Genomic DNA, 26,066 nt, shown 5'->3' with positions numbered 1-26,066 from the left:
TGCACTTTAACCTCATAGTCATTGTATCATTTCAAGCCAATACTGTGTCACTGTCCCAATACTTTTGGAGGTCACTGTATACAAACACTCACTCAAACACACTACACTGACACTCTCACACCAAACCCACACACATTCACATATGCACACACACACATAACACATGTACACATTGCCCTATGTGCACTAGATTGAACAAGATTGAACTTCCCAATGGGTAGGCGGACTCTCACCCTTTAGGTCCAATGGAAAACAAACCCTGCCCACTTTGGACAGATTAAACTCAATCGAGCACACCTACTGATAGCTTTTCATGCTAAATAACTCCATTAGCCTCAGCCAACATCGATCCATTGTGGGTGTGCCCAACAACTCCCCCAAACCAATATGCAGTCAGTGTACCTCATAGCACAAAACTGGAGTCCAGGGCACTAAACATCACAATATACAAAGGCTTTGAAGGCTTTTAGATTTGCCAGGCAAAACCATCTGGGGGCATTGGGGAGTTGTGAATTGATGCCAAGGATATGGTGTTGTGCATAAGGCCTTTTTAAATACCCTATCCCTTGGAAACGTCTGATAACGCTGTTTACAAGAGCCCCTTGATTGTGATCTTAGGGCACATGGAGTCTCTAGTCAATGTTTTTGCCGACTCTATTATTGAGGTCTTGGACTTCAATTCCGTTCCAATCTTTTGTGCTGTTGTGTCTACTTGGCATGGTGGTGAGCCGAACAGGGTTGAAAGTTTTGTTGGCTGTATTGTATGTCATGTTTTTACATTAAGGTCTGTGAATGGACAATGGCCAGTAAGAGTCTGTCGGTATACATTGCAGTGTTCATATGCATGATTAAATATACATGATTTAACATACATTATTAAATATACATTATTTAATATACATACATTTTCATATTGGAGGATGGTTAGAAATAAGGACATTATTAACCCATACATAACACATTCATACCGATACATGACATATTCATAACCCATACATGGCAAATTCATAACCCTTACATAATCAATTCATAAGCAGTGCATAATAATTTCTTTACATGCTTATCAAATTTTGAAAAAGTCACCTGCGCCAAATACAACAGGTGTAGACCTGAATGTGAAATGCTTAGTTACAAAGCCCTTATCCAACAATGCAGTTCAAGAAATAGAGTTAAGAAAATATTTACTAAATAAACTCAAGTTTAAAAAAATGTGATGTAATACAATAAAAGAACAATAACAAGGCTATATACAGGGGGTATCGGAGGTCATTTGTACATGAAGGTAGGGGTAAAGTGACTATGCATAGATAATAAACAGCGAGTAGCAGCAGTGTAAAAACAAAGGGGGGGTGTTAATTGAAATAGTCTGTGTGGCCCTTTTGTTTAATTGTTCAGCAGTCTTATGGCTTGGGAGTAGAAGCTGTTAAGGAGCCTTTTGGACCTAGACTTGGCGCTCCGGTATCGCTTGCCGTGTGTTAGCAGAGAGAACAGTCTATGACTTGTGTGACCGGAGTTTTTGACCATTTTTTGGGTCTTACTCTGACACTGCCTAGTATATACACTACTATTCAAACGTTTGGGGTCACTTAGAAATGTCTTTGTTTTTGAAAGAAAAGCATATTTTTGTCCATTAAAATAACCTGAAATTTATCAGAAATACATTGTAGACATGGTTAATGTTGTAAATGACTATTGCAGCTGGAAACGGCTGATTTTTGGGGGAATATCTACAAAGCCGTACAGAGAGAGACCCATTATCAGCAACCATCACTCCTGTGTTCCAATGGCACGTTTTGTTAGCTAATCCAAGTTTATCATTTTAAAAGGCTAATTGATCATGAGAAAACACTTTTGCAATTATGTTAGCACAGCTGAAATCTGTGTGCTAATTAAAGAAGCAATAAAACTGTCCTTATTTAGACTAGTTGAGTATCTGGAGCATCAGCATTTGTGGGTTTGATTACAGGCTCAAAATGACCAGAAACAAATCACTTTCTTCTGAAACTCATCAGTCTATTCTTGTTCTGAGAAATGAAGGCGTTTCCATGCGAGAAATTGCCAAGAAACTGAAGATCTCGTACAATGCTGTGTACTACTCCCTACACAGAACAGCACAAACTGGCTCGAACCAGAATAGAAAGAGGAGTAGTAGGCCCCAGTGCACAACTGAGCAAGAGGACAAGTACATTAGAGTGTCTAGTTTGAGAAACATACGCCTCACAAGTCCCCAACTGGCAGCTTCATTACATTTTACCCACAAAACACCAGTTTCAACATCAACAGTGAAGAGGCGACTCCGGGATGCTGGCCTTCTAGGCAGAGTTGCAAAGAAAAAGCCATATCTCAGACTGGCCAATAAAAAGAAAAGATTAAGATGGGCAAAAGAACACAGACACTGGACAGAGTAACTCTGACTAGAAGGCCAGCATCCCGGAGTCGCCTCCGGGAATCTTTAGGGGATCACATTCATTAAAATAACTGACTAAACTTCACTCCATTCTGCTAGTAAGCAAACTCTGTGATATTCTTCTATAGCAGGTATACATCTTGCACTGGCTTATTTTTTGTCAATTTGATATTAATTGTACAGTAAGCCTAATGGAAATAGCAACAAGATTAGTAGCCATGTTTTTTGGTGTTCTCTCCCATTAACGACAACAACTTTAATTTCCTCTGTTTATGAATGGAGTTCCAATTAACAAAAAAACTATTGCAAACTATTATAAAGTATGCAATCAAAAGTACAACACAGTATACAACTCATAACTCAACACACAAGTGTTACTTTTCACATAATTTCACAGTATTTGGAAAAATCTGCATAGTGTACCCATGGGAGGCATGCTGATAACAAAACAACAAAAACAACTGGCAATTTGTATTTTGCTCAATGTGTTGATATATGATATGGGTTTACAAGCAAAGCCAGCCCAAATGTCACTTTTACTCATAAAGAAAGTAAACAAGTCCATTTTTCTTGATTACTTTTCCAACCAAACTTTAGGACTACTTGTTTTTAGATAAAATTAAGCTGAAGGAAAAATTGTCATATTGACCTTCATATATCAAGCACTCTGTTTTATACAACTGTAGATGTGTTCAATTCACTGATCTGTCCTAATGAACACATTTGTGGAGAGTAAGGACATTTATCATGGGGACTAGGGATGTCCTACAATGTACACTATACTAATGATATGTTCTCATGGCACTTCATTCTATTCATAGTTGCTTGCACTGACACAGTACTCCTTTGTCCCTACCAGGAGTCCACCAGCAACTGTATTTTCCTTTCTTCTCTTTCTCTCATTGATCAAATTATAGCGATTTTTTTTTTATGTGTTACCTTTGAATTCACTTCGCTCCCCGTGGGTGTGATTTATTTTTTATTCGACAGTGCTCGTCGTGGGATAAAAAGCTCACTGGGAAGAATTCCTGAGGATTTTGTGTTGGAAGTTTGAGAAATTCCCAAAGTACATTTTTAAAGGTTATTTCTATATCAAAAGATCAAGTCCATGGCAATGGACCATGCATCCCCTCCTATCTCATTATAACCCAATGCAGCACCTAGTTCACGTCAACCATTAGTCCATTTGATGACGAAGTCCCCAGCCCTAGCTTCCCAAATGGACTATACAATCTCTGGATCAATGCTTTACTTCACAGTGCTGATAATGTGCTCCATCACACAATTTCTGTCCACATGAACAGACAGCGGGGGCGTTTAAAATTGCATAAAAGAAGATGGATGATACCAAGATTGAAGTGCATGTCAGAATTAATCAGACAGCATTCAGATTTAATTGAGCCTTGTCAGCCCCACACTTTCTCCCTCCAGACTTTTAAGAGATAATTCTAATGTGTCATTATCACTATATAATTTTTAATGTATAATATAGTATTTTCAATGATTAATATGCACATTGAAATCTATTACTATGAAGCATAGGGCAGACAATTTCAACTCCGCATGCAGAGATTGCTAATCTGAGTCGATAAGAAAATGGCCACTGATGTGAAATGTCTAGACCGTATCCACCCCGCTCTTCTTCTCAAACCAATCTAAAGGCATTTTCTTTGAGGAACTGAGATATTGTAGCTAAGAGATTCTCACACCCCACTGTCAAAACTATTTAGTCCATTCAGAGTATAATAATAGGAGAGGTGGTGAAAATGGCAGGCCCTGTCACTGTTAAGATGTTCATGACAGCGTAAGCGGGGAAAATGTGCACCTATTCAATAGTCGTGAGGATAACAGACCTAGTACTTCTCTTTACAAGCATAAATGTAATTCTACTCTCCACAGTTGTAAATGTACTGTAACTGTAGTCGTGGTGAAGTTTGCATGATTTCTAATCTAATGTGAAATCAGGAAGCATGTGCAAATGAATTCAAGCCTGTAGGTATTAATTAATTAATTCATTCATTCATTCGTTAATAAATAGGCATAAAATAAAATAACTTTTACGCTTTTTTTGTGTCGACCCTCCAAAGTGCGTATATTTGTTTTATGTTTGCCACAAAAACACGTGAACAAGTATATTAACATTCAAAATGTCTTCTTTCTGTCTAGATTTGGAATCGTCCTCCACAGAAATGAACCGGCACTCCACAAGATCAACCTGGAGACCACGTCGTCAGTGAAGAACATCAGCCTGCGCGAGTACAACTGCATCCCCAAGTCTCTGGCTTACTCCCACCTTGGCGGCTACTACTTTGTCAACTGCAGGCCTGATTCCACAGGCGCCACCCAACCCCAGCTCATCGTGGACAGTGTGACAGACTCTGTGATTGGACCCAACGGGGACGTCACCGGCACCCCGTATGTGTCCCCGGACAGTCACTACCTGGTCACGGTGGACGACCACGATGGCCTGATGAGGATCCAGCAGATCACGGTGCGCGGGGAGATTGGCAAACCCTTCGACATCCACACCAACCTCCACCTGTCTGACGTGGCCTTCCAGTCGTCGTTCACCGAGGTTCACCAGTACAACATCTTTGGTATTTCGGGACGCCAAACGGACTCTCTGTACGTCGAGCTGAGCACAGGCAATGTGAAGATGATCAAGAGCCTGAAGGAGGCCACCAAGACTTCCGATTGGCCGTGGAGCAGTAGGAACCGCGTGATGACTGGCAGTGGACTTTTCGGACAGTATCTCATGACCCCGTCCAGAGAGTCTATCTTCATCCTGGATGGTCGTCTCAACAAGCTCAACTGCGAGATCACTGATGTCATCAAAGGCAATGTAGTGGCGTGGGTTGGCGAGTCGTAGGCCTGTCTGTGTTCAGACGCATCCTATGTTATTATTAAGGTAAAGTTGCACTGAATTTTGTTGCAGATATATAATTTATTGGGTGTGACGAAAAAAGTAAGACATTTTCAAAGCCAGAATTGACTGTTCAAAACCGTTTGGATGCTGGGACCTTCATTCCAAAAAATAGGGAGCGATTTGTTGGTGTTGTTTGCTAGCCGAGTTGAAATCTTGGCTTTCAACTGGGTGGTTCCACATGTAGTCAACATCAAGTTGCTCTCCAAGATCTTCTAGAGGATCTCTGTTAAAATTAGACAAATTATCTGCATATTAGACTTTTTTTGATTGCAAGTCTCACATACTTCAATTGGCTTGATGTTTTTCAATAATCACGTCAACTGCCGTTTCTCTAAAACGAGAGAGAAAAGATTTCTAGATTGTCCTCCTTTGTTTCATTTACCCCCTTTCCCTCTTTTTTTCCTGTGCCTTGAAGGAAAACACTCCAAAAGAGGAATTAACCTAATTGTTCCCGTTGCGGCTGCAGATTACATCTTTTTGTCTTTGACCCTTCTTCATGGTGAGAGATGCTCCAAAAATCCATGTTTTTCAAATTTTCTTCATCTCTGACTGACGTGGAGCCCATTCTGGGCTAATTAAAACAAGCTCTTGCTGAGATCCAGTCTCATTTGAAGTGGAGACAGAGAGATTGAGTTGTCCATTATGATGTAGTGCTGCTTGGTCACCGTTGATCTCAAAGAGTCATCAACAGAGCAAATGGTCTATTTTGTCCAACAACCCAAGTCTCAATGACAATGTTAATACATTGATCCATCTTAATATTTGTGGGATGAATTAATTAAAGTTTCCCACTTTGTGTCACAATGTCAGTGTGTGTATGTCAATTTGAAGAATACCCCTGGCCCAAAAGGTGTCATACTATATATGATATATATACTTGCATATTGTCAGTCAATTTTGGCAATGTGTAACAAATATTTAATAATGAAAGAAAGATACATTTGTTTAGTTGGAAGTGGGCTTTTGTGGTTGTAGAGCATAGAGGGCCTTGAGCTGTATGAGTCTAATGAGTATACAATATATAGAGAGAGACAGTAAAGAGAAAATAGAGAAAGTAGAGAGAGACCTGGGTTTATAAGCTTAAAATGCGAGTCACATTTCTTTTAAAATCTTACAAGGCAGAGCACAGTTGGATGAATCAGTTGTACCTATGAAACCTGACAAGTACATGGCCCGTTGTGCTTAGGACACAAAATTGTTTCCTCGAAGTACACCTTCTATGCATTTTCACCATAGCACTCTAACACAAACATAATGAAGAATATGTTAATCCAGTTTTTTTAAATTCAAATGTTCGACACTTGGTTGTCTTATGGACAGGCCTGTTTTATGTTCCAATTAATGAGACATTTAATACATTTTGATGTTTTATTTGGTCAATTCAATTTCAGTTCATTTAAATATTTTTTTCTTATCACATTTTGTTTGGTGTTGTCCCTTGATACCCATAGGACTGTACTGATTACCTCTGACTTTTCTTATTGTGTTCTTTATATAGAAGCAGAGTTGAATGAGTTCCTTAACATGGTATATTTCACAACTTTGAGGGCTTTGTTCATTATTTCGAGTGTATACGCACCCTCCTTTTAAAAAATGAAAAGAGCACCATGGTCATCTCGCTATAGATGAGGTAAAGGAGTCAATGGAACGCAGACTGTTCCATTGACCAGATTGGAGCACATTCAATAGATCTGATTGAACAAAGTGGATATTCGTCAGAACCGTCATGATTTGTGTATTGTAAACAGGCCCACAATGTGTTTACTTCTGTCCGATTTCCAGGTTTAGAAGAAGAGACTTCTAAATAATAACTCCCGTTCGTTGATGGTAGTCAAAGTTGTTTTTTAGCTGTAATGCAGTTGATTGGTGACGATGACATTAACATGTGTAGGGGTTGACATCCATACAAGCATTATAATCCCATTTTTACTTCAACATAGTGTGAAATACACATTTAAACAATAGCCTAAATGTAGACTAATTTTGCTGGGGGGCAATGAGGCGACTCGGGATCTTTCCCCCATTGCCCTTTCCCCCACTCATTTCCAACGCAATTCCATTGTTTTGTTCGATTTCCCTTGACCCCTTTACCGCATCTATCCTTGACCAAGTACATTTTGATGTCACCCACTGAAACGTCGTCATTTCCATTATAGCCATGTACTGTTTGTTGATTCATGTGGTCGTTATTTATGTAGAGAATACACGCTTGACATTTTACCTGAAAATAAAGTATATACCTTTGAAAATACCATATAAAATGCCAGAATCTCCTTTCTGTGGAAAATGTGTTTCAAACAATGGTTTCAGCCCAAATATCAATGCCCTTGAAAAAACAAGTTCAACACAGTTCAGCCTCTTCAGTTCTGCTGCTCACATTTACACATTCAGCGAATATGAACATACAGTATCCTTCTCAAATATCTATTTGAAAGAGCTTTGGAAAAGTAATTTAATTTGAATGACCCTTATATTGATTCAGCAGTTTTTGTCACTCTTATGAAACTAATTCCACACCCAATCTTGTCTGCTTGAGATTAAGGGAGACCCACACAATGTGTGTGCTCATACATAACTTCTTGATGGGCACTTCACATAACCATGATCTTATACAAATAAAATGCAATCATCATTAGATATTGCAATAGCTGAGTACATAGAGTTCTTTCAGGGGTGCTGAACTTCCTGATTTGGTCTGGTTTTTTGGCTTAGTCATTAAGAAATGCAGAGGCCATGGCTGATGCCAAACAAGAGTTGTCTTGGAGGGGTGGTTTATTGTGGGTGTCTTGTGTGTGTTTGACCGTGGTAAGCGTTTGTACATTCACTCTGCCAAAACAATGCACAGTTATAGTCACTCACCCTTCTTTCAGCTACTGTGACAAAATTGTTTTGACATTGGATATCCTAGCTCTGGGGATAGTTAGGGAATTTCAGTAAATTACACTATGTAAATGTGACAATATATTCATGTTGCACAACTTTTAGTTGTCTCATTAAATGATTTTAATATTTGCATATGAATTTCTACAATGTATAGTTGGTTGAGGTTTTTAAGTCATTGAAATGTGGAGCTATTGACATTTTTTCATATTCTCCCATGTACATTATGTAATTTACTGATGGTTCCTAACTTGCCCCATAGGGATATCAAATGTCAAACCAAATTGACCATGGACATTAAGATAGGGTGGAGTGTAGCTGCTCTCCAAATGGAATATTACTTGGGTGTTGTCAGCGGTTGTCACGTGGGCAGGATTAAAATAAACCCAACCCAAGGAAAATGGTTACGATATCCTTCATTTCGTGACATAACATCCTCTCGCAAATGTCTGTTTTGGACGAGACTGTCTTTATGACCCAAATGATCCTATTTACACTTTGTAGAACATTTTGACACAAGAATAATGTTTATTGCTCATATTGATGCCACATGGGCCATTTTCAAAACAAGTTGTTTTTTAGAGGCAGTCGCTCTTTAATAAAAAAAAAAGATGTTTAAAAGTAGGCAAGACTTGTAATTGCATATGAAGCAAGTAACTATCAGAGCATGAGCCCCCGGACTGAACTGCAGTCAAATAGAGAAAGGGAATTTATTAGAAACAGAAGAACATTATCATAATGGAGAGCGACAGCTGTAAATAGAGCCATTGTTTTTCCCCCCTCTCTTGCCCAGGAGTCCTATACTACTAGCATTATGCCAGTCACTAACATTTATTTGAGATATTACATTAAGAAGTACATAGTGTGCCATCTAGCCCTAACAATAGACAGCTAGCTTGCTCAGGGACATCCACGTTCGTCATATACAGTGCCTTCAGAAAGTGTTCATACCACTCTACTTATTCCACATTTTGTGGTGTTACAGCCTGAATTCAAATTGGATTAAAAAAAAAATAATCGCCCTTCTACACACAATACCCCATCATGAACAAGTGAAAACATGTTTGTTTATAGACATTTTTTCAAATTGATTGAAAATTAAATAAGTATATTCACACACCTGAGTCAATACATGTTGGAATCACATCTGGCAGAGATTACAGCTGTGAGTCGTTCTGGATAAGTCTCTAAGAGCTTTGCATACCTGTATTGTACAGTATTTGCACATCATTCTTTATAAATGCTTCAAGCTCTGTCAAGTTGGTTGTTGATCATTGCTAGGCAGCCATTTTCAAGTCATGTCCCATATTTTCCATACGATTTTTGTCAAAACTGCAACAAGGCCCCTTAGGAACATTCAATGTCGTCTTGGTTAGCAACTCCAGTGTATATTTGGCCTTGTGTTTTAGGTTACTGTCCTGCTGAAAGGTACATTTTTCTCCCGGTGTTGGAAAAACAAGGTTTTCCTCTAAGATTTGGCCTGTGTTTCTTTATACGTATAAAAAACAACTTCCTAGTCCTTGCCGATGACAAGCATACCCATACCCAAACAGGATGCATGTTTTGGAATATTTTTATTCAAGTTTCAATGTCATATGCACAAGTACAGTGACATGACTTTCTAAACCTAACAATGCAGTAATCAATAAGAATGCAACAGTAAAAATGAAAAGGTAGAACAACAACACACGAGAAATAAAAATATAAATAAGAAGAACACGAGAAAGTAAGTAAGCATACTATATACAGGGTCAATCAGTACCATATTTACAATGTGCATGTCACGTTCTGACCTTAGTTTCTTTGTTTTGTCTTTGTTGTAGTATGGTCAGGGTGTGAGTTGGGGTGGGCAGCAGTCTATGTTCTTTTTTCTATAATTTGGGATTTCTGTGTTTGGCCTGGTATGGTTCTCAATCAGAGGCAGCTGTCAATTGTTGTCCCTGATTGAGAACCATACTTAGGTAGCCTGGTTTCACGTTTGAGTTGTGGGTGATTATTTTCTGTTTTGTGTCTGCACCAGACAGAACTGTTTCATTTTGTTCTCTTTGTTGTTTTATTCTTAAGTGTTCTGAGTTATAATAAATATCATGAACACTTACCACGCTGCGCATTGGTCCTTACCTTCTTCCACCAACAACAGCCGTTACAGTGCAGGAATACTTGAGTCAGAGGTAAATACAGTGCATTCAGAAAGTATTCAGCCACCTTCACTTTTTCACACATTTTGTTACGTTACTGCCTTATTCTGAAATCGATTGTGTTTTTATATATATATATATATATTTTTTTAAATATAATATATAGTTTATATTTTTTTTTACAAATGTATAAAAAAAATGTAAAAAAATATAATGTATATATTTTTTGACATATATTTTTTTTACAAATGTATGTATAAAAAAACATTTGTAAAAAGAAAAATATATTTTTTTATACATTTAAAAAAATATATATATTTATTTTTACAAATGTATAAAAAAAATATATATATATATTTTATAAATATATATACATTTGTACAAAAAAAATATATATATATTTTTTTATACATTTGTAAAAAATATATATATATATATTTTATCTTTTTATTTTATAAATTTGTAAAGTATATATATTTACAAATGTATAAAAAAAAACTGATTACATAATGATTCAGACCCTTTACTCAGTACTTTGTTGAAGCATGTTTTGGCAGCGATTACAGCCTTGAGTCTTCTTGGGTATAACACTACAAGCTTGGCACACCTGTATTTTTGGAGTTCCTCCTAATATTCTCTGCAGATCCACTCAAACAATATCAGGTTGGATGGGGAGCGTCACAGCACAGATTTTTTCAGGTCTCTCCAGAGATGTTCGATCGGGCTCTGGCTGGGCCACTCCTGCGTTGTCTCGGCTGTGTGTTTAGGGTAGTTGTCCTGTTGGAAGGTGAACCTTTGCCGCAGTCTGATGTCCTGACCACTCTGGTGCACGTTTTCATCAAGGATCTCTCTGTACTTTGCTGCATCCATCTTTCCCTCGATCCTGACTAGTCTTCCAGTCCCTGCAGCTGAAAACATCCGCACAGCATGATGCTGCAACCACCATGCTTCACCATATAGATGGTATTGGCCAGGTGATGAGCAGTGGTTTCCTCCAGGCATGACACTTGTTATTCAGGCCAAAGAGTTCACTCATGGTTTCATCAGAACAGAGAATCTTGTTTCTCAATGTCTGAGAGTCCTTTAGGTTTCTTTTGGCAAACTCCAAGCGGGTTATCATGTGCCTTTTACTGAAGAGTGGCTTCTGTCTAGCCACTCTACCATAAAGGCCTGATAAGTAGAGTGCTACAGTGATGGTTGTCTTTATGGAAGGTTATTCCATCTCCACAGAGGAACTCTGGAGCTCTGTCAGAGTGACCATGGGGTTCTTGGTCACCTCCCTTTCGAAGGTCTTTCTCCCCCGATTGCTCAGTTTGGCCAGGCAGCCAGCTCTAGCAAGAGTCTTGGTGGTTACAAACTTCTTCTATTTAAGAATGATGGAGGTCACTCTATTCCTGGGGGCCTTCAATGTGGCAGACATTTTTGGGTATCCTTCCCCAGATCTGTGCCTCGACACAATCCTGTCTCAAAGCTCTACGGACAATTCCTTCGACCTCATGGCTTGGTTTTTGCTCTGACATGTCCTGTCAACTGTGGGACATTATATAGACAGGTGTGTGCCTTTCCAAATCATGTCCAATTGTCACGATCGTCATAATGAGTGGAACAAGATGCAGCGGGGTTTGGTTCCATCCTCTTTATTATGAAGTGAAACTCAAAGAAAACAATAAATGCACAAATGAAATGTGAAGCTGCTATAGTGCTCACAGGCAACTATACAAAGTCAAGATCCCACAAAAAACAAAGGGGAAATGGCTGCCTAAATATGATCCCCAATCAGAGACAACGATAAACACCTGCATCTGATTGGGAACCATCCCAGGCCAACATAGAAATATAATTACCTAGATATCCCACCCTAGTCACACCCTGACCTAACCAACATAGAAAATAAAAAGCTCTGTATGGTTAGGGCGTAACATCAATCAATTTAATTTACCACAGATATGCTCCAATCAAGTTGTAGAAACAATTCAAGGATGATCAATGGAAACAGGATGCACCTTAGCTCAATTTCAAAGGGTCAGAATACTTCAGTTTTTTTATTTTTAGTACATTTGCAAAAATGTCTAAAAACGTGTTTTCGCTTTGTCATCATGTGTTATTGTGTGTAGATAAGGGGGAAAAACAATTTAATACATTTTAGAATAAGGCAGTAGTGTAACAAAATGTGCAATAGTGAAGCGGTCTGAATACATTCCAAATGCACTGTATGTATAGGGGTAAGGTGACTAGGCATCAAGATATATGATAAAAAAGAGTGGCAGCAGCGTGTTTGATGATTGTATGTGTGTGTGTGTAGAGTCATTATAAATGAATGTGCATATTATGTGTGAGCACATGATGAAATGAGTATTTGTGTGTGTGTTGGAGTGTCATTGTGCATGAGTGTGTAGGGCCATGTGAGTGTGCACAGAGACAATGCAAAATAAAAACAACATAGAAGGATCAACTCAGATTGTTCGTGTAGCCATTTTGTTAGCTGTTAACTTCAGTGAACAAAAATATGAACGCAGTTCATATAAGGAAACAGTCAATTGAAATACATTAAATTGGCCCTAATCTATGGATTTCACATGACTGGGAATACAGATATGCGTCTGTTGGTCACATATACCTTTCCAAAAAAATTTAGGGGCGTGGATCTGTGGAATGTTGTTCCACTCCTCTTCAAAGACTGCGAAGTTGCTGGATATTGGTGTGAACTGGAACAGGCTGTCGTACAAGTCGATCCAGAACATCCCAAACGTGCTCAATGGGTGACATGTCTGCTGAGTAACTAGACCATAGAAGAACTGGGACATGTTCAGCTTCCAGGAATTGTGTACAGATCCTTGCGACATGTGGCCGTATATTATCATGCTGAAACATGAGGTGATTGCGGTTCAATGGGCTTCAGGATCTCGCCACGATATCTCTTGGAATTCAAATTGCCATAGATAAAGGAAATTGTGTTCATTGTCAGTAGCTTATGCCTGCCCATAGCGTAACCCCACCGCCACCATGGGGCAATCTGTTCACAATGTTGACAGCAGCAAACGGTTAGCCCATACAACGCCATACACAGTTGAAGTCGGAAGTTTACATACACTTAGGTTGGAGTCATTAAAACTCATTTGACATCCACTCCACAAATTTCTTGTTAACAAACTATAGTTTTGGCAAGTCGGTTAGGACATCTGCTTTGTGCATGACACAAGTAATTTTTCCAACAATTGTTTAAAGACAGATTATTTCACTTATAACTCACTGTATCACAATTCCAGTGGGTCAGAAGTTTACATACACTAAGTTGACTGTACATTTGAGTCAATTGGAGGTGTACCTGTGGATGTATTTCAAGGCCTACCTTCAAACTCAGTGCCTCTTTGCTTGACATCATGGGAAAATCAAAAGAAATCAGCCAAGAACAACTCCACAAGTCTGGTTCATCCTTGAGAGCAATTTCCAAACATCTGAAGGTACCACGTTCATCTGTACAAACAATAGTACGCAAGTATAAACACCATGGGACCACACAGCCGTGGCGTGAAAAGTACAAATCAATACTAGAACAACAGCAAAGGACCTTGTGAAGATGCTGGAGGAAACAGGTACAAAAGTATCTATATCCACAGTAAACCGAGTCCTATATCGCCATAACCTGAAAGGCCACTCAGCAAGGAAGAAGTCACTGCTCCAAAACCGCCATAAAAAAGCCAGACTACGGTTTGCAACTGCACATGGGGACAAAGATCATACTTTTTGGAGAAATGTCATCTGGGCTGATGAAACAAAAATGTAACTGTTTGTCCATAATGACCATCATTATGTTTGGAGGAAAAAGGGAGATACTTGCAAGCCGAAGACAATGACCCCAAGCATACTTCCAAAGTTGTGGCACAATGGCTTAAGGACAACAAAGTCAAGGTATTGGCGAGGCCATCACAAAGCCCTGACCTCAAGCCTTTAGACAATTTGTGGGCAGAACTGAAAAAGCCTGTGCGAACAAGGAGGCTTACAAACCTGACTCAGTTACACCAGCTCTGTCAGGAGGAATGGGCCAAAATTCACCCAACTTATTGTGGGAAGCTTGTGGAAGGCTACCCGAAAGAAAAGCTTTTATTTCTTTCATCACATAGCCAGTGGGTCAGAAGTTTACATACACTCAATTAGTATTTGGTAGCATTGCCTTTACATTGTTTAACTCGGGTCAAAATCATTCTTTCTACTATTATTCTGACATTTCACATTATTCTGACATTTCACAGACAAGGAAAGGAAGAGCACACTTCTCTAGCGTACCAGTGGCCATCGAAGGTGAGCATTTGCACCCTGAAGTCGGTTATGACTCCGAACTGCCGTCAGGTCAAGGCCCTGGTGAGGATGATGAGCACGCAGATGAGCTTCCCTGAGACTGTTTCTTACAGTTTGTGCAGAAATGTTTCAGTTGTGCAAACCCACAGTTTCATCGTCTGTCCGGGTGTCTGGTCTCAGATGAAGAAGCCGGATGTGAAGGTCCTAGGCTGGCATGCTTACACGTGGTCTGCGTTTGTGAGACCGGTTGGACATACTGCAAAATTCTCTAAAATTACATTGGAGGTGGCTTATGGTCGAGAAATTAGCATTCAATTATCTGGCAACAGCTCTTTTGGTCATTCCTGCAGTCAGGATGTCAATCGCACGCTCCCTCAAAACTTGAGACATCTGTGGTTGTGTGACAAAACTGCACATTTTAGAGAGGGCTTTTTTTGTCCCCAGCACAAGGTGTACCTGTGTAATGATTGTGCTGTTTATCAGCTTTTTGATATGCCACACCTGTCAGGTAGATGGATTATATTGGCAATGGGGAAATGCTCACTAACATGGATGTAAACAAATTTGTGCCAACTTTTTTTGAGAAATATGCTTTTTGCGCACATGGAAAATTCCTGGGATTTTTTATTTTATCTCATGATACATGGGACCAACACTTTACATGTTGCATTTCTATTTTTGTTCAGTATATTTAGTAGTCTGATGGCTTGGGGATAGAAGCTATTCGGGAGCCTGTTGTTTCCCGCCTTGCTGCACCAGTAATACTTCCCATACGGAAAATAACAGTTTTTGGCTTGGGTGGCTGGAGTCTTTAATGACCCGTCCTTCCTTTCCCGCTACCTGATATAAAGGTCCTGGATGGCAGGGAGCTCGGCCCCAGTTATGTACTGGGCTGTCCTCACCACCCTCTGTAGCGCCATGCGATCAAGGGCAGTGCTATTACCATACCAAGCAGTGATGCAGCCAGTCAAGGTGCTCTCAATGGTAGAGCTGTAAAACATTTTGAGGATCAGAGGGTCCATGACAAACCTTTTCAACCTCTAGGGGGATGAGGCGAATTCACGTGTTCTTCACGACTGTGCGCGTGTGTGTGGACCATTTTATGTCCTTAGTGATTTGATATTGAGGAACTTGAAGCTCACGCCCTCCCTCCCCCCATGTTTCCTGTAGTCCATGATCAGACTTTACAGCCCCTAGTGGTGAAGGTGACATGTTGATGGATGTTGGGCATCACGTGTCTTAATGATGCAAAATTGTAATCATTGTCAACCAGAAAAGCAGCCTCCGGATGTATGTTTTCCTGCTTGTTTATAGCCTCTTGCAGTTTTATAAGTGCCAGCTTGTTGTTTTCCTTGTCCTGAGATGGAATGTATACAACAGTCATGATGACAGTTAAAAACTCCTTCTGGAGGTAGAAGGGTCTGCATTTCACCATCAGATATTCCAAGATGGGTGAACAGTGGATGACACTTCCACGGCGCTCGAGGTGTTGTTGATGAGGAGGCAAACCTCTCCCCATCTCGATTTCTTGAATCCACTGTCCTGTCTGCATGAAGAATGCAGAATCCATCAAGTTGGCTAGCCATGGGGAGTATCTTGTCCGAGAGTCATATTTCAGAAAAGCAGAGAATATTGCAGTTTTTAGAGTCCAGTTGGTTGCAAATCTGTGATCAGAGTGGCCAGTAGAATGGAGGGAAGAGGTTGACAGTTTTCCCTTTGCCTTAATCTTGCCAGGATCCCTCCTCCCTTGCATCTGTAATGCTGGCATTTCCTCTTGGATAGCCCGAAAATTTGGTTGAAATTATAGAAGAGCCCAGGGCAGATCAAATCAAATCAAATCAAATGTATTTATATAGCCCTTCGTACATCAGCTGATATCTCAAAGTCCTGTACAGAAACCCAGCCTAACACCCCAAACAGCAAGCAATGCAGGTGTAGAAGCATGGTGGCTAGGAAAAACTCCCTAGAAAGGCCAAAACCTAGGAAGAAACCTACAGAGGAACCAGGCTATGTGGGGTGGCCAGTCCTCTTCTGGCTGTGCCGGGTGGAGATTATAACAGAACATGGCCAAGATGTTCAAATGTTCATAAATGACCAGCATGGTCGAATAATAATAAGGCAGAACAGTTGAAACTGGAGCAGCAGCACAGTCAGGTGGAAGTTGAAACTGGAGCAGCAGCATGGCCAGGTGGACTGGGGACAGCAAGGAGTCATCATGTCAGGTAGTCCTGGGGCATGGTCCTAGGGCTCAGGTCCTCCGAGAGAGAGAAAGAAAGAGAGAAGGAGAGAATTAGAGAACGCACACTTAGATTCACACAGGACACCGAATAGGACAGGAGAAGTACTCCAGAAATAACAAACTGACTCCAGCCCCCCAGACACAAACTACTGCAGCATAAATACTGGAGGCTGAGACAGGAGGGGTCAGGAGACACTGTGGCCCCATCCGAGGACACCCCCGGACAGGGCCAAACAGGAAGGATATAACCCCACCCACTTTGCCAAAGCACAGCCCCCACACCACTACAGGGATATCTTCAACCACCAATCAGATGAGATATCAGATGAGTTGTAGTCGAATTTAAGGCTGGAATTTAGGTTAATAACTGCCGATCTGATGTTGAAAAGTTATAGTCAGTTGTAATAAATGATAGCGTATACATTTCATGAAAATAAAGTAAAAATAAACAAAAACATTATTATAAAATAGTTTGGTTAGACCTTGCAAAAAGGCGGCCATCCAGTACAGTGCCCTGTTATAACTTTCTGTACAGGCTTCATATTTCTCACTCTGTCATTTAGGTTAGCATTGTGGAGTAACTACAATGTTGTTGATCCATCCTCAGTTTTCTCCTATCACAGCCATTAAACTTTGTGAACTGTTTAAAAGTCACCATTGGCCTTATGGTGAAATCCCTGAATTTCCTTCCTCTCCGGCAACTGAGTTAGGAAGGACGCCTGTATCTTTCTAGTGACTGGGTGTAACATTTCGATATACCATCCAAAGTGTAAATAATAACACCATACTCAAAAGGATATTCAATGTCTGCTTTTTATTATTTTACCCATCTACTCATAGCTGGCCTTCTTTGCGTAGCATTGGAAAACCTCCTTGGTCTTTGCGGTTGAATCTGTGTTTGAAATTCATTGCTCGACTGTGTGGGGTACAGAGATAAGGCATTCATTCAAAATCATGTTAAACACTATTATTGCACACAGAGTGAGTCCATGCAACTGATTGTGACTTGTTAAGCACATTTTTACTCCCGAACTTGTTTAGGCTTGTCATAACAAAGGGGCTGAATACTTATTGACTCAAGATGTCAGCTTTTCCTTTTAAATTAATTTGTAACAAATTTCTAAAAACATAATTCCACTTTGACATTATGGGCTATTACGTGTAGGCCAGTGACACAAAATCTACGTTTAATTCATTTTAAATTCATGCTGTAAAATAGCAAAAAGTGGAAAAAGTCAATGAGCGTGAATACTTTCAGAAAGCACTGTAGGTCACACTGACGTTTAAAGCCATTCTGAGGAGTTTCGCAGCCTAGCTTCAGATTGTACACCATCCGCTGAGGTTTTCCCTACTGATCCGTAGTGATTAGGCAAGTCCGTGGCGCTCTCATCAAAGACCGGCACCGGTTGCCGCCGCCACACTGCCCCCTTCAGCCAGCTGATGAGCCCCAGCTTGATTTTCCCACCAGACCGATTTTGCATTACGCTATAACTCGGGTCTCCTTTAGTCTCCTTTACTCCATCTCTTGATTAGACTGATACATTACATTAATAGCCTCCTATGCTCCATCCCTTTAATAAAAATGCCAGGAGAATGCATGACTCCGGCAAGGCAAAAACAAGGTGGCTGGCAGTGCCTTAGTTATATATTGTCAAGCCCTTCATCTTCCAGTGCATTGCCACGTGGGGGACCTCTTCCCTCCACTCCCCAGTTCACTTCAAGAGTCAAATGATGTATTCCCCCATCCTTTCTCCATTTGCGGACTTGCCCTTTAACCATGTTCCAGGCCCAGGCATTGGTAATGCCGCAGTTCTCAGTCCATCCCGCATTCAGCTGATGACTGATCGAGGTCGCCATTTGCTCTCCTTTGTACCAGATGTGGATACTCATCATGCATTCTACCTTGTCTCCACCAGCCCCCTCTCTGCCTTCAATCCCCCAGCTTTAACACTCTTACATCTCTGAATGGCTGAATGGAATCAACAGCAGTCACTGGATCTTTTCTGCACTGATTGGGTGTAAGGGTTATTTGGGGTAGGATGAAATCAACATAAAAATTAATTGGTTCCTGGTTAATAAATTGATGTTCATCATGGTTGATCAATTTCAGCAATATAACATCATCCATTGTGTTCAAAATTGGGAGCCAGTGTGTGTGTGTTTGTGTGTAGTGTGAAACCTACTAAAGAGAACAATAGTCAACAGGAAGCACCCATTGTCACCTTAACTGGCTGTGAGAACACTCCCCTTAGTTTTCCCTCTGTCAAAGTCATTGGAAAGACTCTGTGATGCTGGAAGGATGTGACAGATAGCAGCCAGAGCCCTGAGTGTGTGATAAGATGGTGGCGGCGTCACACCTTGTCCCCTTTGGTCCCAGTTGTCATGCTGAGGCTGCTGTGATCAGCCGGGCATGACACCAGGGCTGCGCTAGGCGACTGAACACACATCAATGACAACGGGATGCACACACAGCCACCTTCTCCTGCCTCTGAGAAGCACTGGAGCGATGCTGCAAGGGATAAAGAAGCCAAGCGTTCTACTACAACCAACCAAATTCAAACCTTCTGCTTTTTGTTTACCTGACACTACATGTTTTTAAAATGGCAGTTAGTGGATTCTTCTCAAGGGTCAGATTATGTAATATATTATACATTTATGTAGATATCAACAAACATTGCTTCAGGTTGCAGTGGGTCCCTGACAAATTCAATACTGACATTAACACGTCTCCCTTGGGAAAGAGTTCTTCTGATCTCAATGGGACTTCCTGGTAAAATAAAGGTTAACTAAAACAGTACGTCTTTTGATAACACTAGATTCTTATAATAATAATTCAATCAGTGATAAATAGAGATAACTGGGATAATGGTTTGAGAGAGGTGCAGGTGTCTGTGCATCGGCCATTGTTCATCTCGGTCTTGGCATTGAGCAACAAACCCAGCACCATGTTAACTGTGCCACAAATCAAGAAGGCCTTGTTTGCGCTGGAACATGGGAACACAGTTTATAGTACAGGCACAGCAATGGGCACAGACATGTATCCTAGCCAGGCAGTCATCAATTGGAAAATATCCCTCTTGCTTGCTGCCACTGGAGTGGATGTTTGCAGAGTAGAGGAGCATATGTGCTGCCACACTTGCGGGCTTTCAGATGTGGAGGAGATGTGCTGCCAGTCTTACTGGTTGCCAGATGTGGAGGAGATGCGTCCACCCCCCTGTGAGGCTCTAGCAGAGACAGAAGGAAAACATCCTGCAGCGTCCTCACAGAGGCAGACTGGGGTCCGCACTGGCAACTGCACATGTACGCATACACACACACACACACACACACACACACACACACACACACACACACACACACACACACACACACACACACACACACACACACACACACACACACACAGAGCGAAACACACTCACATACACACTGACACTGTTTGTTGGCAAACAAGCATGTATTTGCTCATGCAAACTCCCTCTCCCTCACAGACTCAACATGTAATGTGTTGGTCCGATGTTTAATGAGCTGAAATAAAAGATCACAGAATTTATTTAAATTGACTGATTTCCTTATATAGCCTGTAACTTAGTAAAATCTTTGAAATTGAATCATGTTGGGTTTGTTTTTGTTCAGTGTAGTTGCTTATATCAGTGGATCATTATTTAGTGTAGAGACATGGATATAGAAATGACAGAGATTAAGAGATATTAAATAGATAATACTTGCCAGGTATGTTTTAAGTTATATATGTTGTGTTATAGAGTGGAGGAGATGCGTCCACCCCCCTGTGAGGCTCTAGCAGAGACAGAAGGAAAACATCCTGCAGCGTCCTCACAGAGGCAGACTGGGGTCCGCACTGGCAACTGCACATGTACGCATACACACACACATACACACACACACACACACACACACACACACACACACACACACACACACACACACACACACACACACACACACCCCAAAGGACCAGTTGGATGGCTGGAACGCCACAGAGGGAGTGAGCCATCTGGTTAGGCATGAGTAGGAGCCTAATATGATGTACCTGACTGAATAGCAAAGGGAACACAAAACCTGAGGGAACACAAAACCTGGTTATTTATTGTCTTACTAGCTACCATTGGCAAAAATCAATCAAAACTAGTCCTATATTGATTGGCGTTGTGAATGAATAGCGAAAAAATAAAGGTAAAAATATTGCGAGGGCAAAATGGGTAGTGACAGAATGACATTTGATTGTGTGATAAAGGAATAAATTGGGGATTAATAAATTAACATTCAGCCCGACAAAGCCGTCAGATTACTTCTGTTTTGTTTGCATTGGTAACAAGATTCTTAATCTCCCTGAAGTCTCCTCACCAAAAAAAGCCTCCACTGCAAAGAGAATAAAATATAACTTATTTTTACGTTGTCTCAACATACATTTGTTTTTGTTGAGGTTAGAAATATAATTAGCATCAGAATAAACCATTTTTTCTGAGACTATGGTCTATACACTGTTGAGTTGGGAAATCCAATACAATGGAGCCAGCAAGTATATACAAAACATTAAAAACACCTTCCTAATATTGAGTTGCAGACCCTTTTCCCTCAATTAATCAGGGCATGGACTCTACAAGGTGTCGAAAGCATTCCACAGGGATGCTGGCCCATGTCGACTCCAATGCTTCCCACAGTTGTGTCAAGTTGGCTGGATGTCCTTTGGGTGGTGGACCATTGATACACACGGGAAACTGTTGAGCATAAAAAAGCCAGCAGCATTGCAGTTCTTGACACAAACCGATGCGCCTGGCAACTACTACCATACCCCGTTAAAAGGCACTTACATTTTTTGTCTTTCCCGTTCACCCTCTGAATGGCACATACATAATCCACGTCTCAATTGCCTCAATGTTTAAAAATCCTTCTTTAAACTGTCTCTTCTCCTTCATCTACTGATTGAAATGGATTTAACAAGTGACATCAATAAAGGATTATAGCTTTCACCTGGATTTACCTGGTCAGTCTATGTCATGGAAATAGCAGTGCTACAGGCATTCATAATGTTTTATACACTCAGTGTATTTCCCCCAATAACCCTGCCCCAACAGAATGCCTGTAACACTTTTTCAACACAAATCCTACGGGGCACACCACATCATTTCAATGTTGAGAATTGGGTCATTTCATTGATACGTTGATCAATGAGATTACAACCTATTTTCACCCACTCAAAAAGACAGCCAAAAATGTGTTGAATTCCCAATGTGTTATCACTATGGGTTAAACCATCTTTTAAAAATATTTATTTATTTCACCTTTATTTAACCCCGTAGGGTAGTTGAGAACAAGTTCCCATTTGCAACTGCGACCTATCTTGATAAAGCAAAGCAGTTCGACACATACAACAATAAAGAGTTACACATGGAGTAAAACAAACATGCAATCAATAATACAGTAAGAAAAAATATATACAGCATGTACAAATGAGGTAGGATAAGAGAGGTAAAGCAATAAATAGCCCATGGTGGTAAAGTAATTACACTGCTCAAAAAAATAAAGGGAACACTAAAATAACACATCCTAGATCTGAATGAATTAAATATTCTTATTAAATATTTTTTTCTTTACATAGTTGTATGTGCTGACAACAAAATCACACACAAATTATCAATGGAAATCAAATGTATCAACCCATGGAGGTCTGGATTTGGAGTCACACTCAAAATTAAAGTGGAAAACCACACTACAGGCTGATCCAACTTTGATGTAATGTCCTTAAAATACGTCAAAATGAGGCTCAGTAGTGTGTGTGGCCTCCACGTGCCTGTACGACCTCCCTACAATGCCTGGGCATGCTCCTGATGAGGTGGCGGATGGTCTCCTGAGGGATCTCCTCCCAGACCTGGACTAAAAGCATCCGCCAACTCCTGGACAGTCTGTGGTGCAACGTGACGTTGGTGGATGGAGCGAGACATGATGTCCCAGATGTGCTCAATTGGATTCAGGTCTGGGGAACGGGTGGGCCAGTCCATAGCGCCAACAGCTGACACACTCCAGCCACATGAGGTCTAGCATTGTCTTGAATTAGGAGGAACCCAGGGCCAACCGCACCAGCATATGGTCTCATAAGGGGTCTGAGGATCTCATCTTGGTACCTAATGGCAGTCAGGCTACCTCTGGCGAGCACATGGAGGGCTGTGCGGCCCCCCAAAGAAATGCCATATTATGTATTGGAACTATAAAATGGGCTGATGGTGAAGAAGACATACTTTACCTGGTATTCATATCACAAAATATATAAATGAGCTCTCCACAATGATTTTCAATAGAAAACTAATAAAAATAGACCAGATCCTGCAACCATGGTGAAGTAAATACCTGTCTATTTTTTGAAAAATTACACTGATTAACTCCTTAGTCATATCTCAGTTTACTCACTTATGGCGCTGCCTACTCCTGATTATTCGTTTTTCAAATCATATGAGCAAAATATTTGTCACTTTATCTGGGATTCTAAACCAGACAAGATTAAGCATGCCTATCAGGGTAGGTTGAAGTTATTTAATATTAAAGCACTAAAATCTGTCTAAAATATTCTCAAGTAGATTACTAAGAACAGCTCATCCATAGTTTGAAAATGGCCTTTTTGCCTTTGCAATCTGTACAATGTCTCACTTTTGATTAATTGAAAATGAAACCTTTTTCAAAGTATCTCTCTTTTTCAAACAGGCATTGCAGAGCTGGTTAAAATTCAATTTTCACCCCCCTGTAAAAGATAGAACAAATATTGCAACAAATATTATGGTTGAACTCAAATGTGCTGGTTGATAAAAGTTTAAATATGTTTAAAAAGGGTATTCTGTTTTTAAATGATGTTGTTAATTGGAAGGGTAGAGTTATGTCTTTTATCAGAATTGTATGGGAAGGTATGCTCAATCCAAGATTACAACAAATTGATTACAGCATTGCCTCAAAAATGGAGGAGCCAGGTGACATCAAGAGAAGGTAGGGAACTGGTCTGTCTGCCCAATATAAAAGGAATAAAAATAGCATGAATAGGAAAGTATACCAATTTCATTTGAGGACCAGGATGTTAACAGCTGTGTCATACAGATTGCAAAATAGCTGGGAATAGATTTGTGATGTACCGATTCAATCGCACAGGGTATATGAGTTGATACACTGTATATAGAACAACTCAAGATTCAAGTATTCGTGCTTTTCAGCTAAAACTATTGTATAGAATTCTTGCCACGAACAAAATGTTGAATATTTGGGGCATACAATCATTGCAGCTCTGCAGATTTTGTTGTGATGATACAGAATCAATACACCATTTGTTCTGGTATTGCCCTCAAGTTTCTGGTCTCAGGTTCAGGAATGGCTGAAAAATCATAAAAATAATTTCAAATTGACCCTAGAAACAGAGACCTGGCCAGTTAATTAATTAATATACTAATACTCTTAGTAAAATGATTTATCTTCAACTCACAATCTGTGGACTCTATTAGATTAAATAGATTCAAATTGTATGTTAAACATCACAGCATAGTTGAAAGAGATCTGGTGCGTAAAAATCCGAAGAGGGTGGCCAGCAAAGATAGGTAGGATGGGCTGAGGGAAGCTGAGGGTTGTGATGGGGGACTGGAGACAAGTGGGAGTTGTGTTGCTGGGAGGGGATAGAATGATGGTCAAAATAAAAGTCTAACTAAAGTCATAATATACACAAAAATAATGTTTGAATGACACTGAGGGGGGTGGGGGGGACTCGGATGATTGAGGGGCAGCTCTCGGGGAACTGTGGTGGGATTGTGGGGGGTGGGTGGCCTGGTGGTTGGGAGCTTGGGCCGGTGACCGATAAGTCACTGGTTCGGGTCTCAGTTTTGACCTGGTGGGAGGGAGACCTGTCGACGTGGCCTTGGGCAGGGTGTTGACCCTGGTTGCTTCTGTGGGTCGATCTGGATGGCAGTCTGTTAGATGACTGAATGGAATGTAAATGTTGAGTGGCTTCAATGCAGGTAGATTGTATGTTTTAATATTCAATTTTTAAAAACTCTTACATTAGTTTGTAAAATAGCCTTAACATTAGGCTATTTATTGTCTTACAAAAATGATTTTGAATTATGTTTAGTTGACAACACAACCAAATCAACATTTGAAAGAGATATGTGCCACTGAGTCTGTCTATAATTCCAGTTTTTCTACAAATGAATAATTGATATGTTGAATCCATGTCTCCATTTAAACCAAAAATATATTATTGTTTGAACTTGTGGATTCCATTTGAAATCAACCAGATCTTGAAGCCCTAGCCTATTGTATTGTCTATTTTTAGTTGAATTCTGAGTTGAATTGAAACAATTGATAACTTCCCAAATGCTATATAGACCTAACTAGCATGGTTAATTTAATTTGCTCAGTTACATCCTACCCTTTGGAATGACTTTGATAGCAACAATGAATCTATTAAGTTGTGGGGATTATTATAATTGTTTTCACCTTTATTTAACCAGGTAGGCTAGTTGAGAACAAGTTCTCATTTGCAACTGCGACCTGGCTAAGATAAAGCGTAGCAATTCGACACATATAACAACACAGAGTTACACATGGAATAAACAAAACATACAGTCAATAATACAGTAGAACAAAAGAAAACAAAAAGTCTATATACAGTGAGTGCAAATGAGGTAAGTTAAGGAAATAAATAGGCCCTGGTGGCGAAGTAATTACAATATAGCAATTAAACACTGGAATGGTAGATCGGCAGAAGATGAATGTGCAGGTAGAGATACTGGGGTGCAAAGGAGCAAAATAAATAAATAAATACCAGTATGGGGATGAGGTAGGTAGATAGATGGGCTGTTTACAGATAGGCTAAGTACAGGTGCAGTGATCTGTAATCTGCTCTGACAGCTGGTGCTTAAAGCTAGTGAGGGAGATGTGAGTCTCCAGCTTCAGAGATTTTTGCAATTCGTTCCAGTCATGGGCAGCAGAGAACTGGAAGGAAAGACGACCAAAGGAGGAATTGGCTTTGGGGGTGACCAGTGAGATATACCTGCTGGAGCGCGTGCTACGAGTGGGTACTGCTATGGTGACCAGTGAGCTGAGATAAGGTGGGGCTTTACCTAGCAGAGACTTGTAGATAACCTATAGCCAGTGGGTTTTGCGACGAGTTTGAAGCGAGGGCCAACC

At 40.3% G+C, this 26,066-nt stretch overlaps 1 protein-coding gene across 4 annotated transcripts in view; it reads left to right on the top strand.

Annotated features, from left to right (window-relative positions):
• The window catches only part of LOC115130823 (follistatin-related protein 5-like), a 199,595-nt gene extending 192,011 nt beyond the window's left edge, over positions 1-7,584 (top strand). For all 4 annotated transcript variants that reach the window (XM_029662309.2, XM_029662307.2, XM_065019780.1 and 1 more), the window contains one exon: positions 4,574-7,584. In XM_029662309.2, coding sequence (XP_029518169.1) covers positions 4,574-5,276 — 703 coding nt within the window. In that variant the 3' untranslated portion in view covers positions 5,277-7,584. The remainder of the gene's footprint in view (positions 1-4,573) is intronic.
• Positions 7,585-26,066: the final 18,482 nt, after the last annotated feature.

Source organism: Oncorhynchus nerka, linkage group LG6, assembly GCF_034236695.1.
Source record: "Oncorhynchus nerka isolate Pitt River linkage group LG6, Oner_Uvic_2.0, whole genome shotgun sequence".
Lineage (NCBI taxonomy): Eukaryota > Metazoa > Chordata > Actinopteri > Salmoniformes > Salmonidae > Oncorhynchus > Oncorhynchus nerka.
The sequence above is the reverse complement of the archived record's forward strand: the minus strand, read 5'-3'. Positions and strand labels throughout refer to the sequence as shown.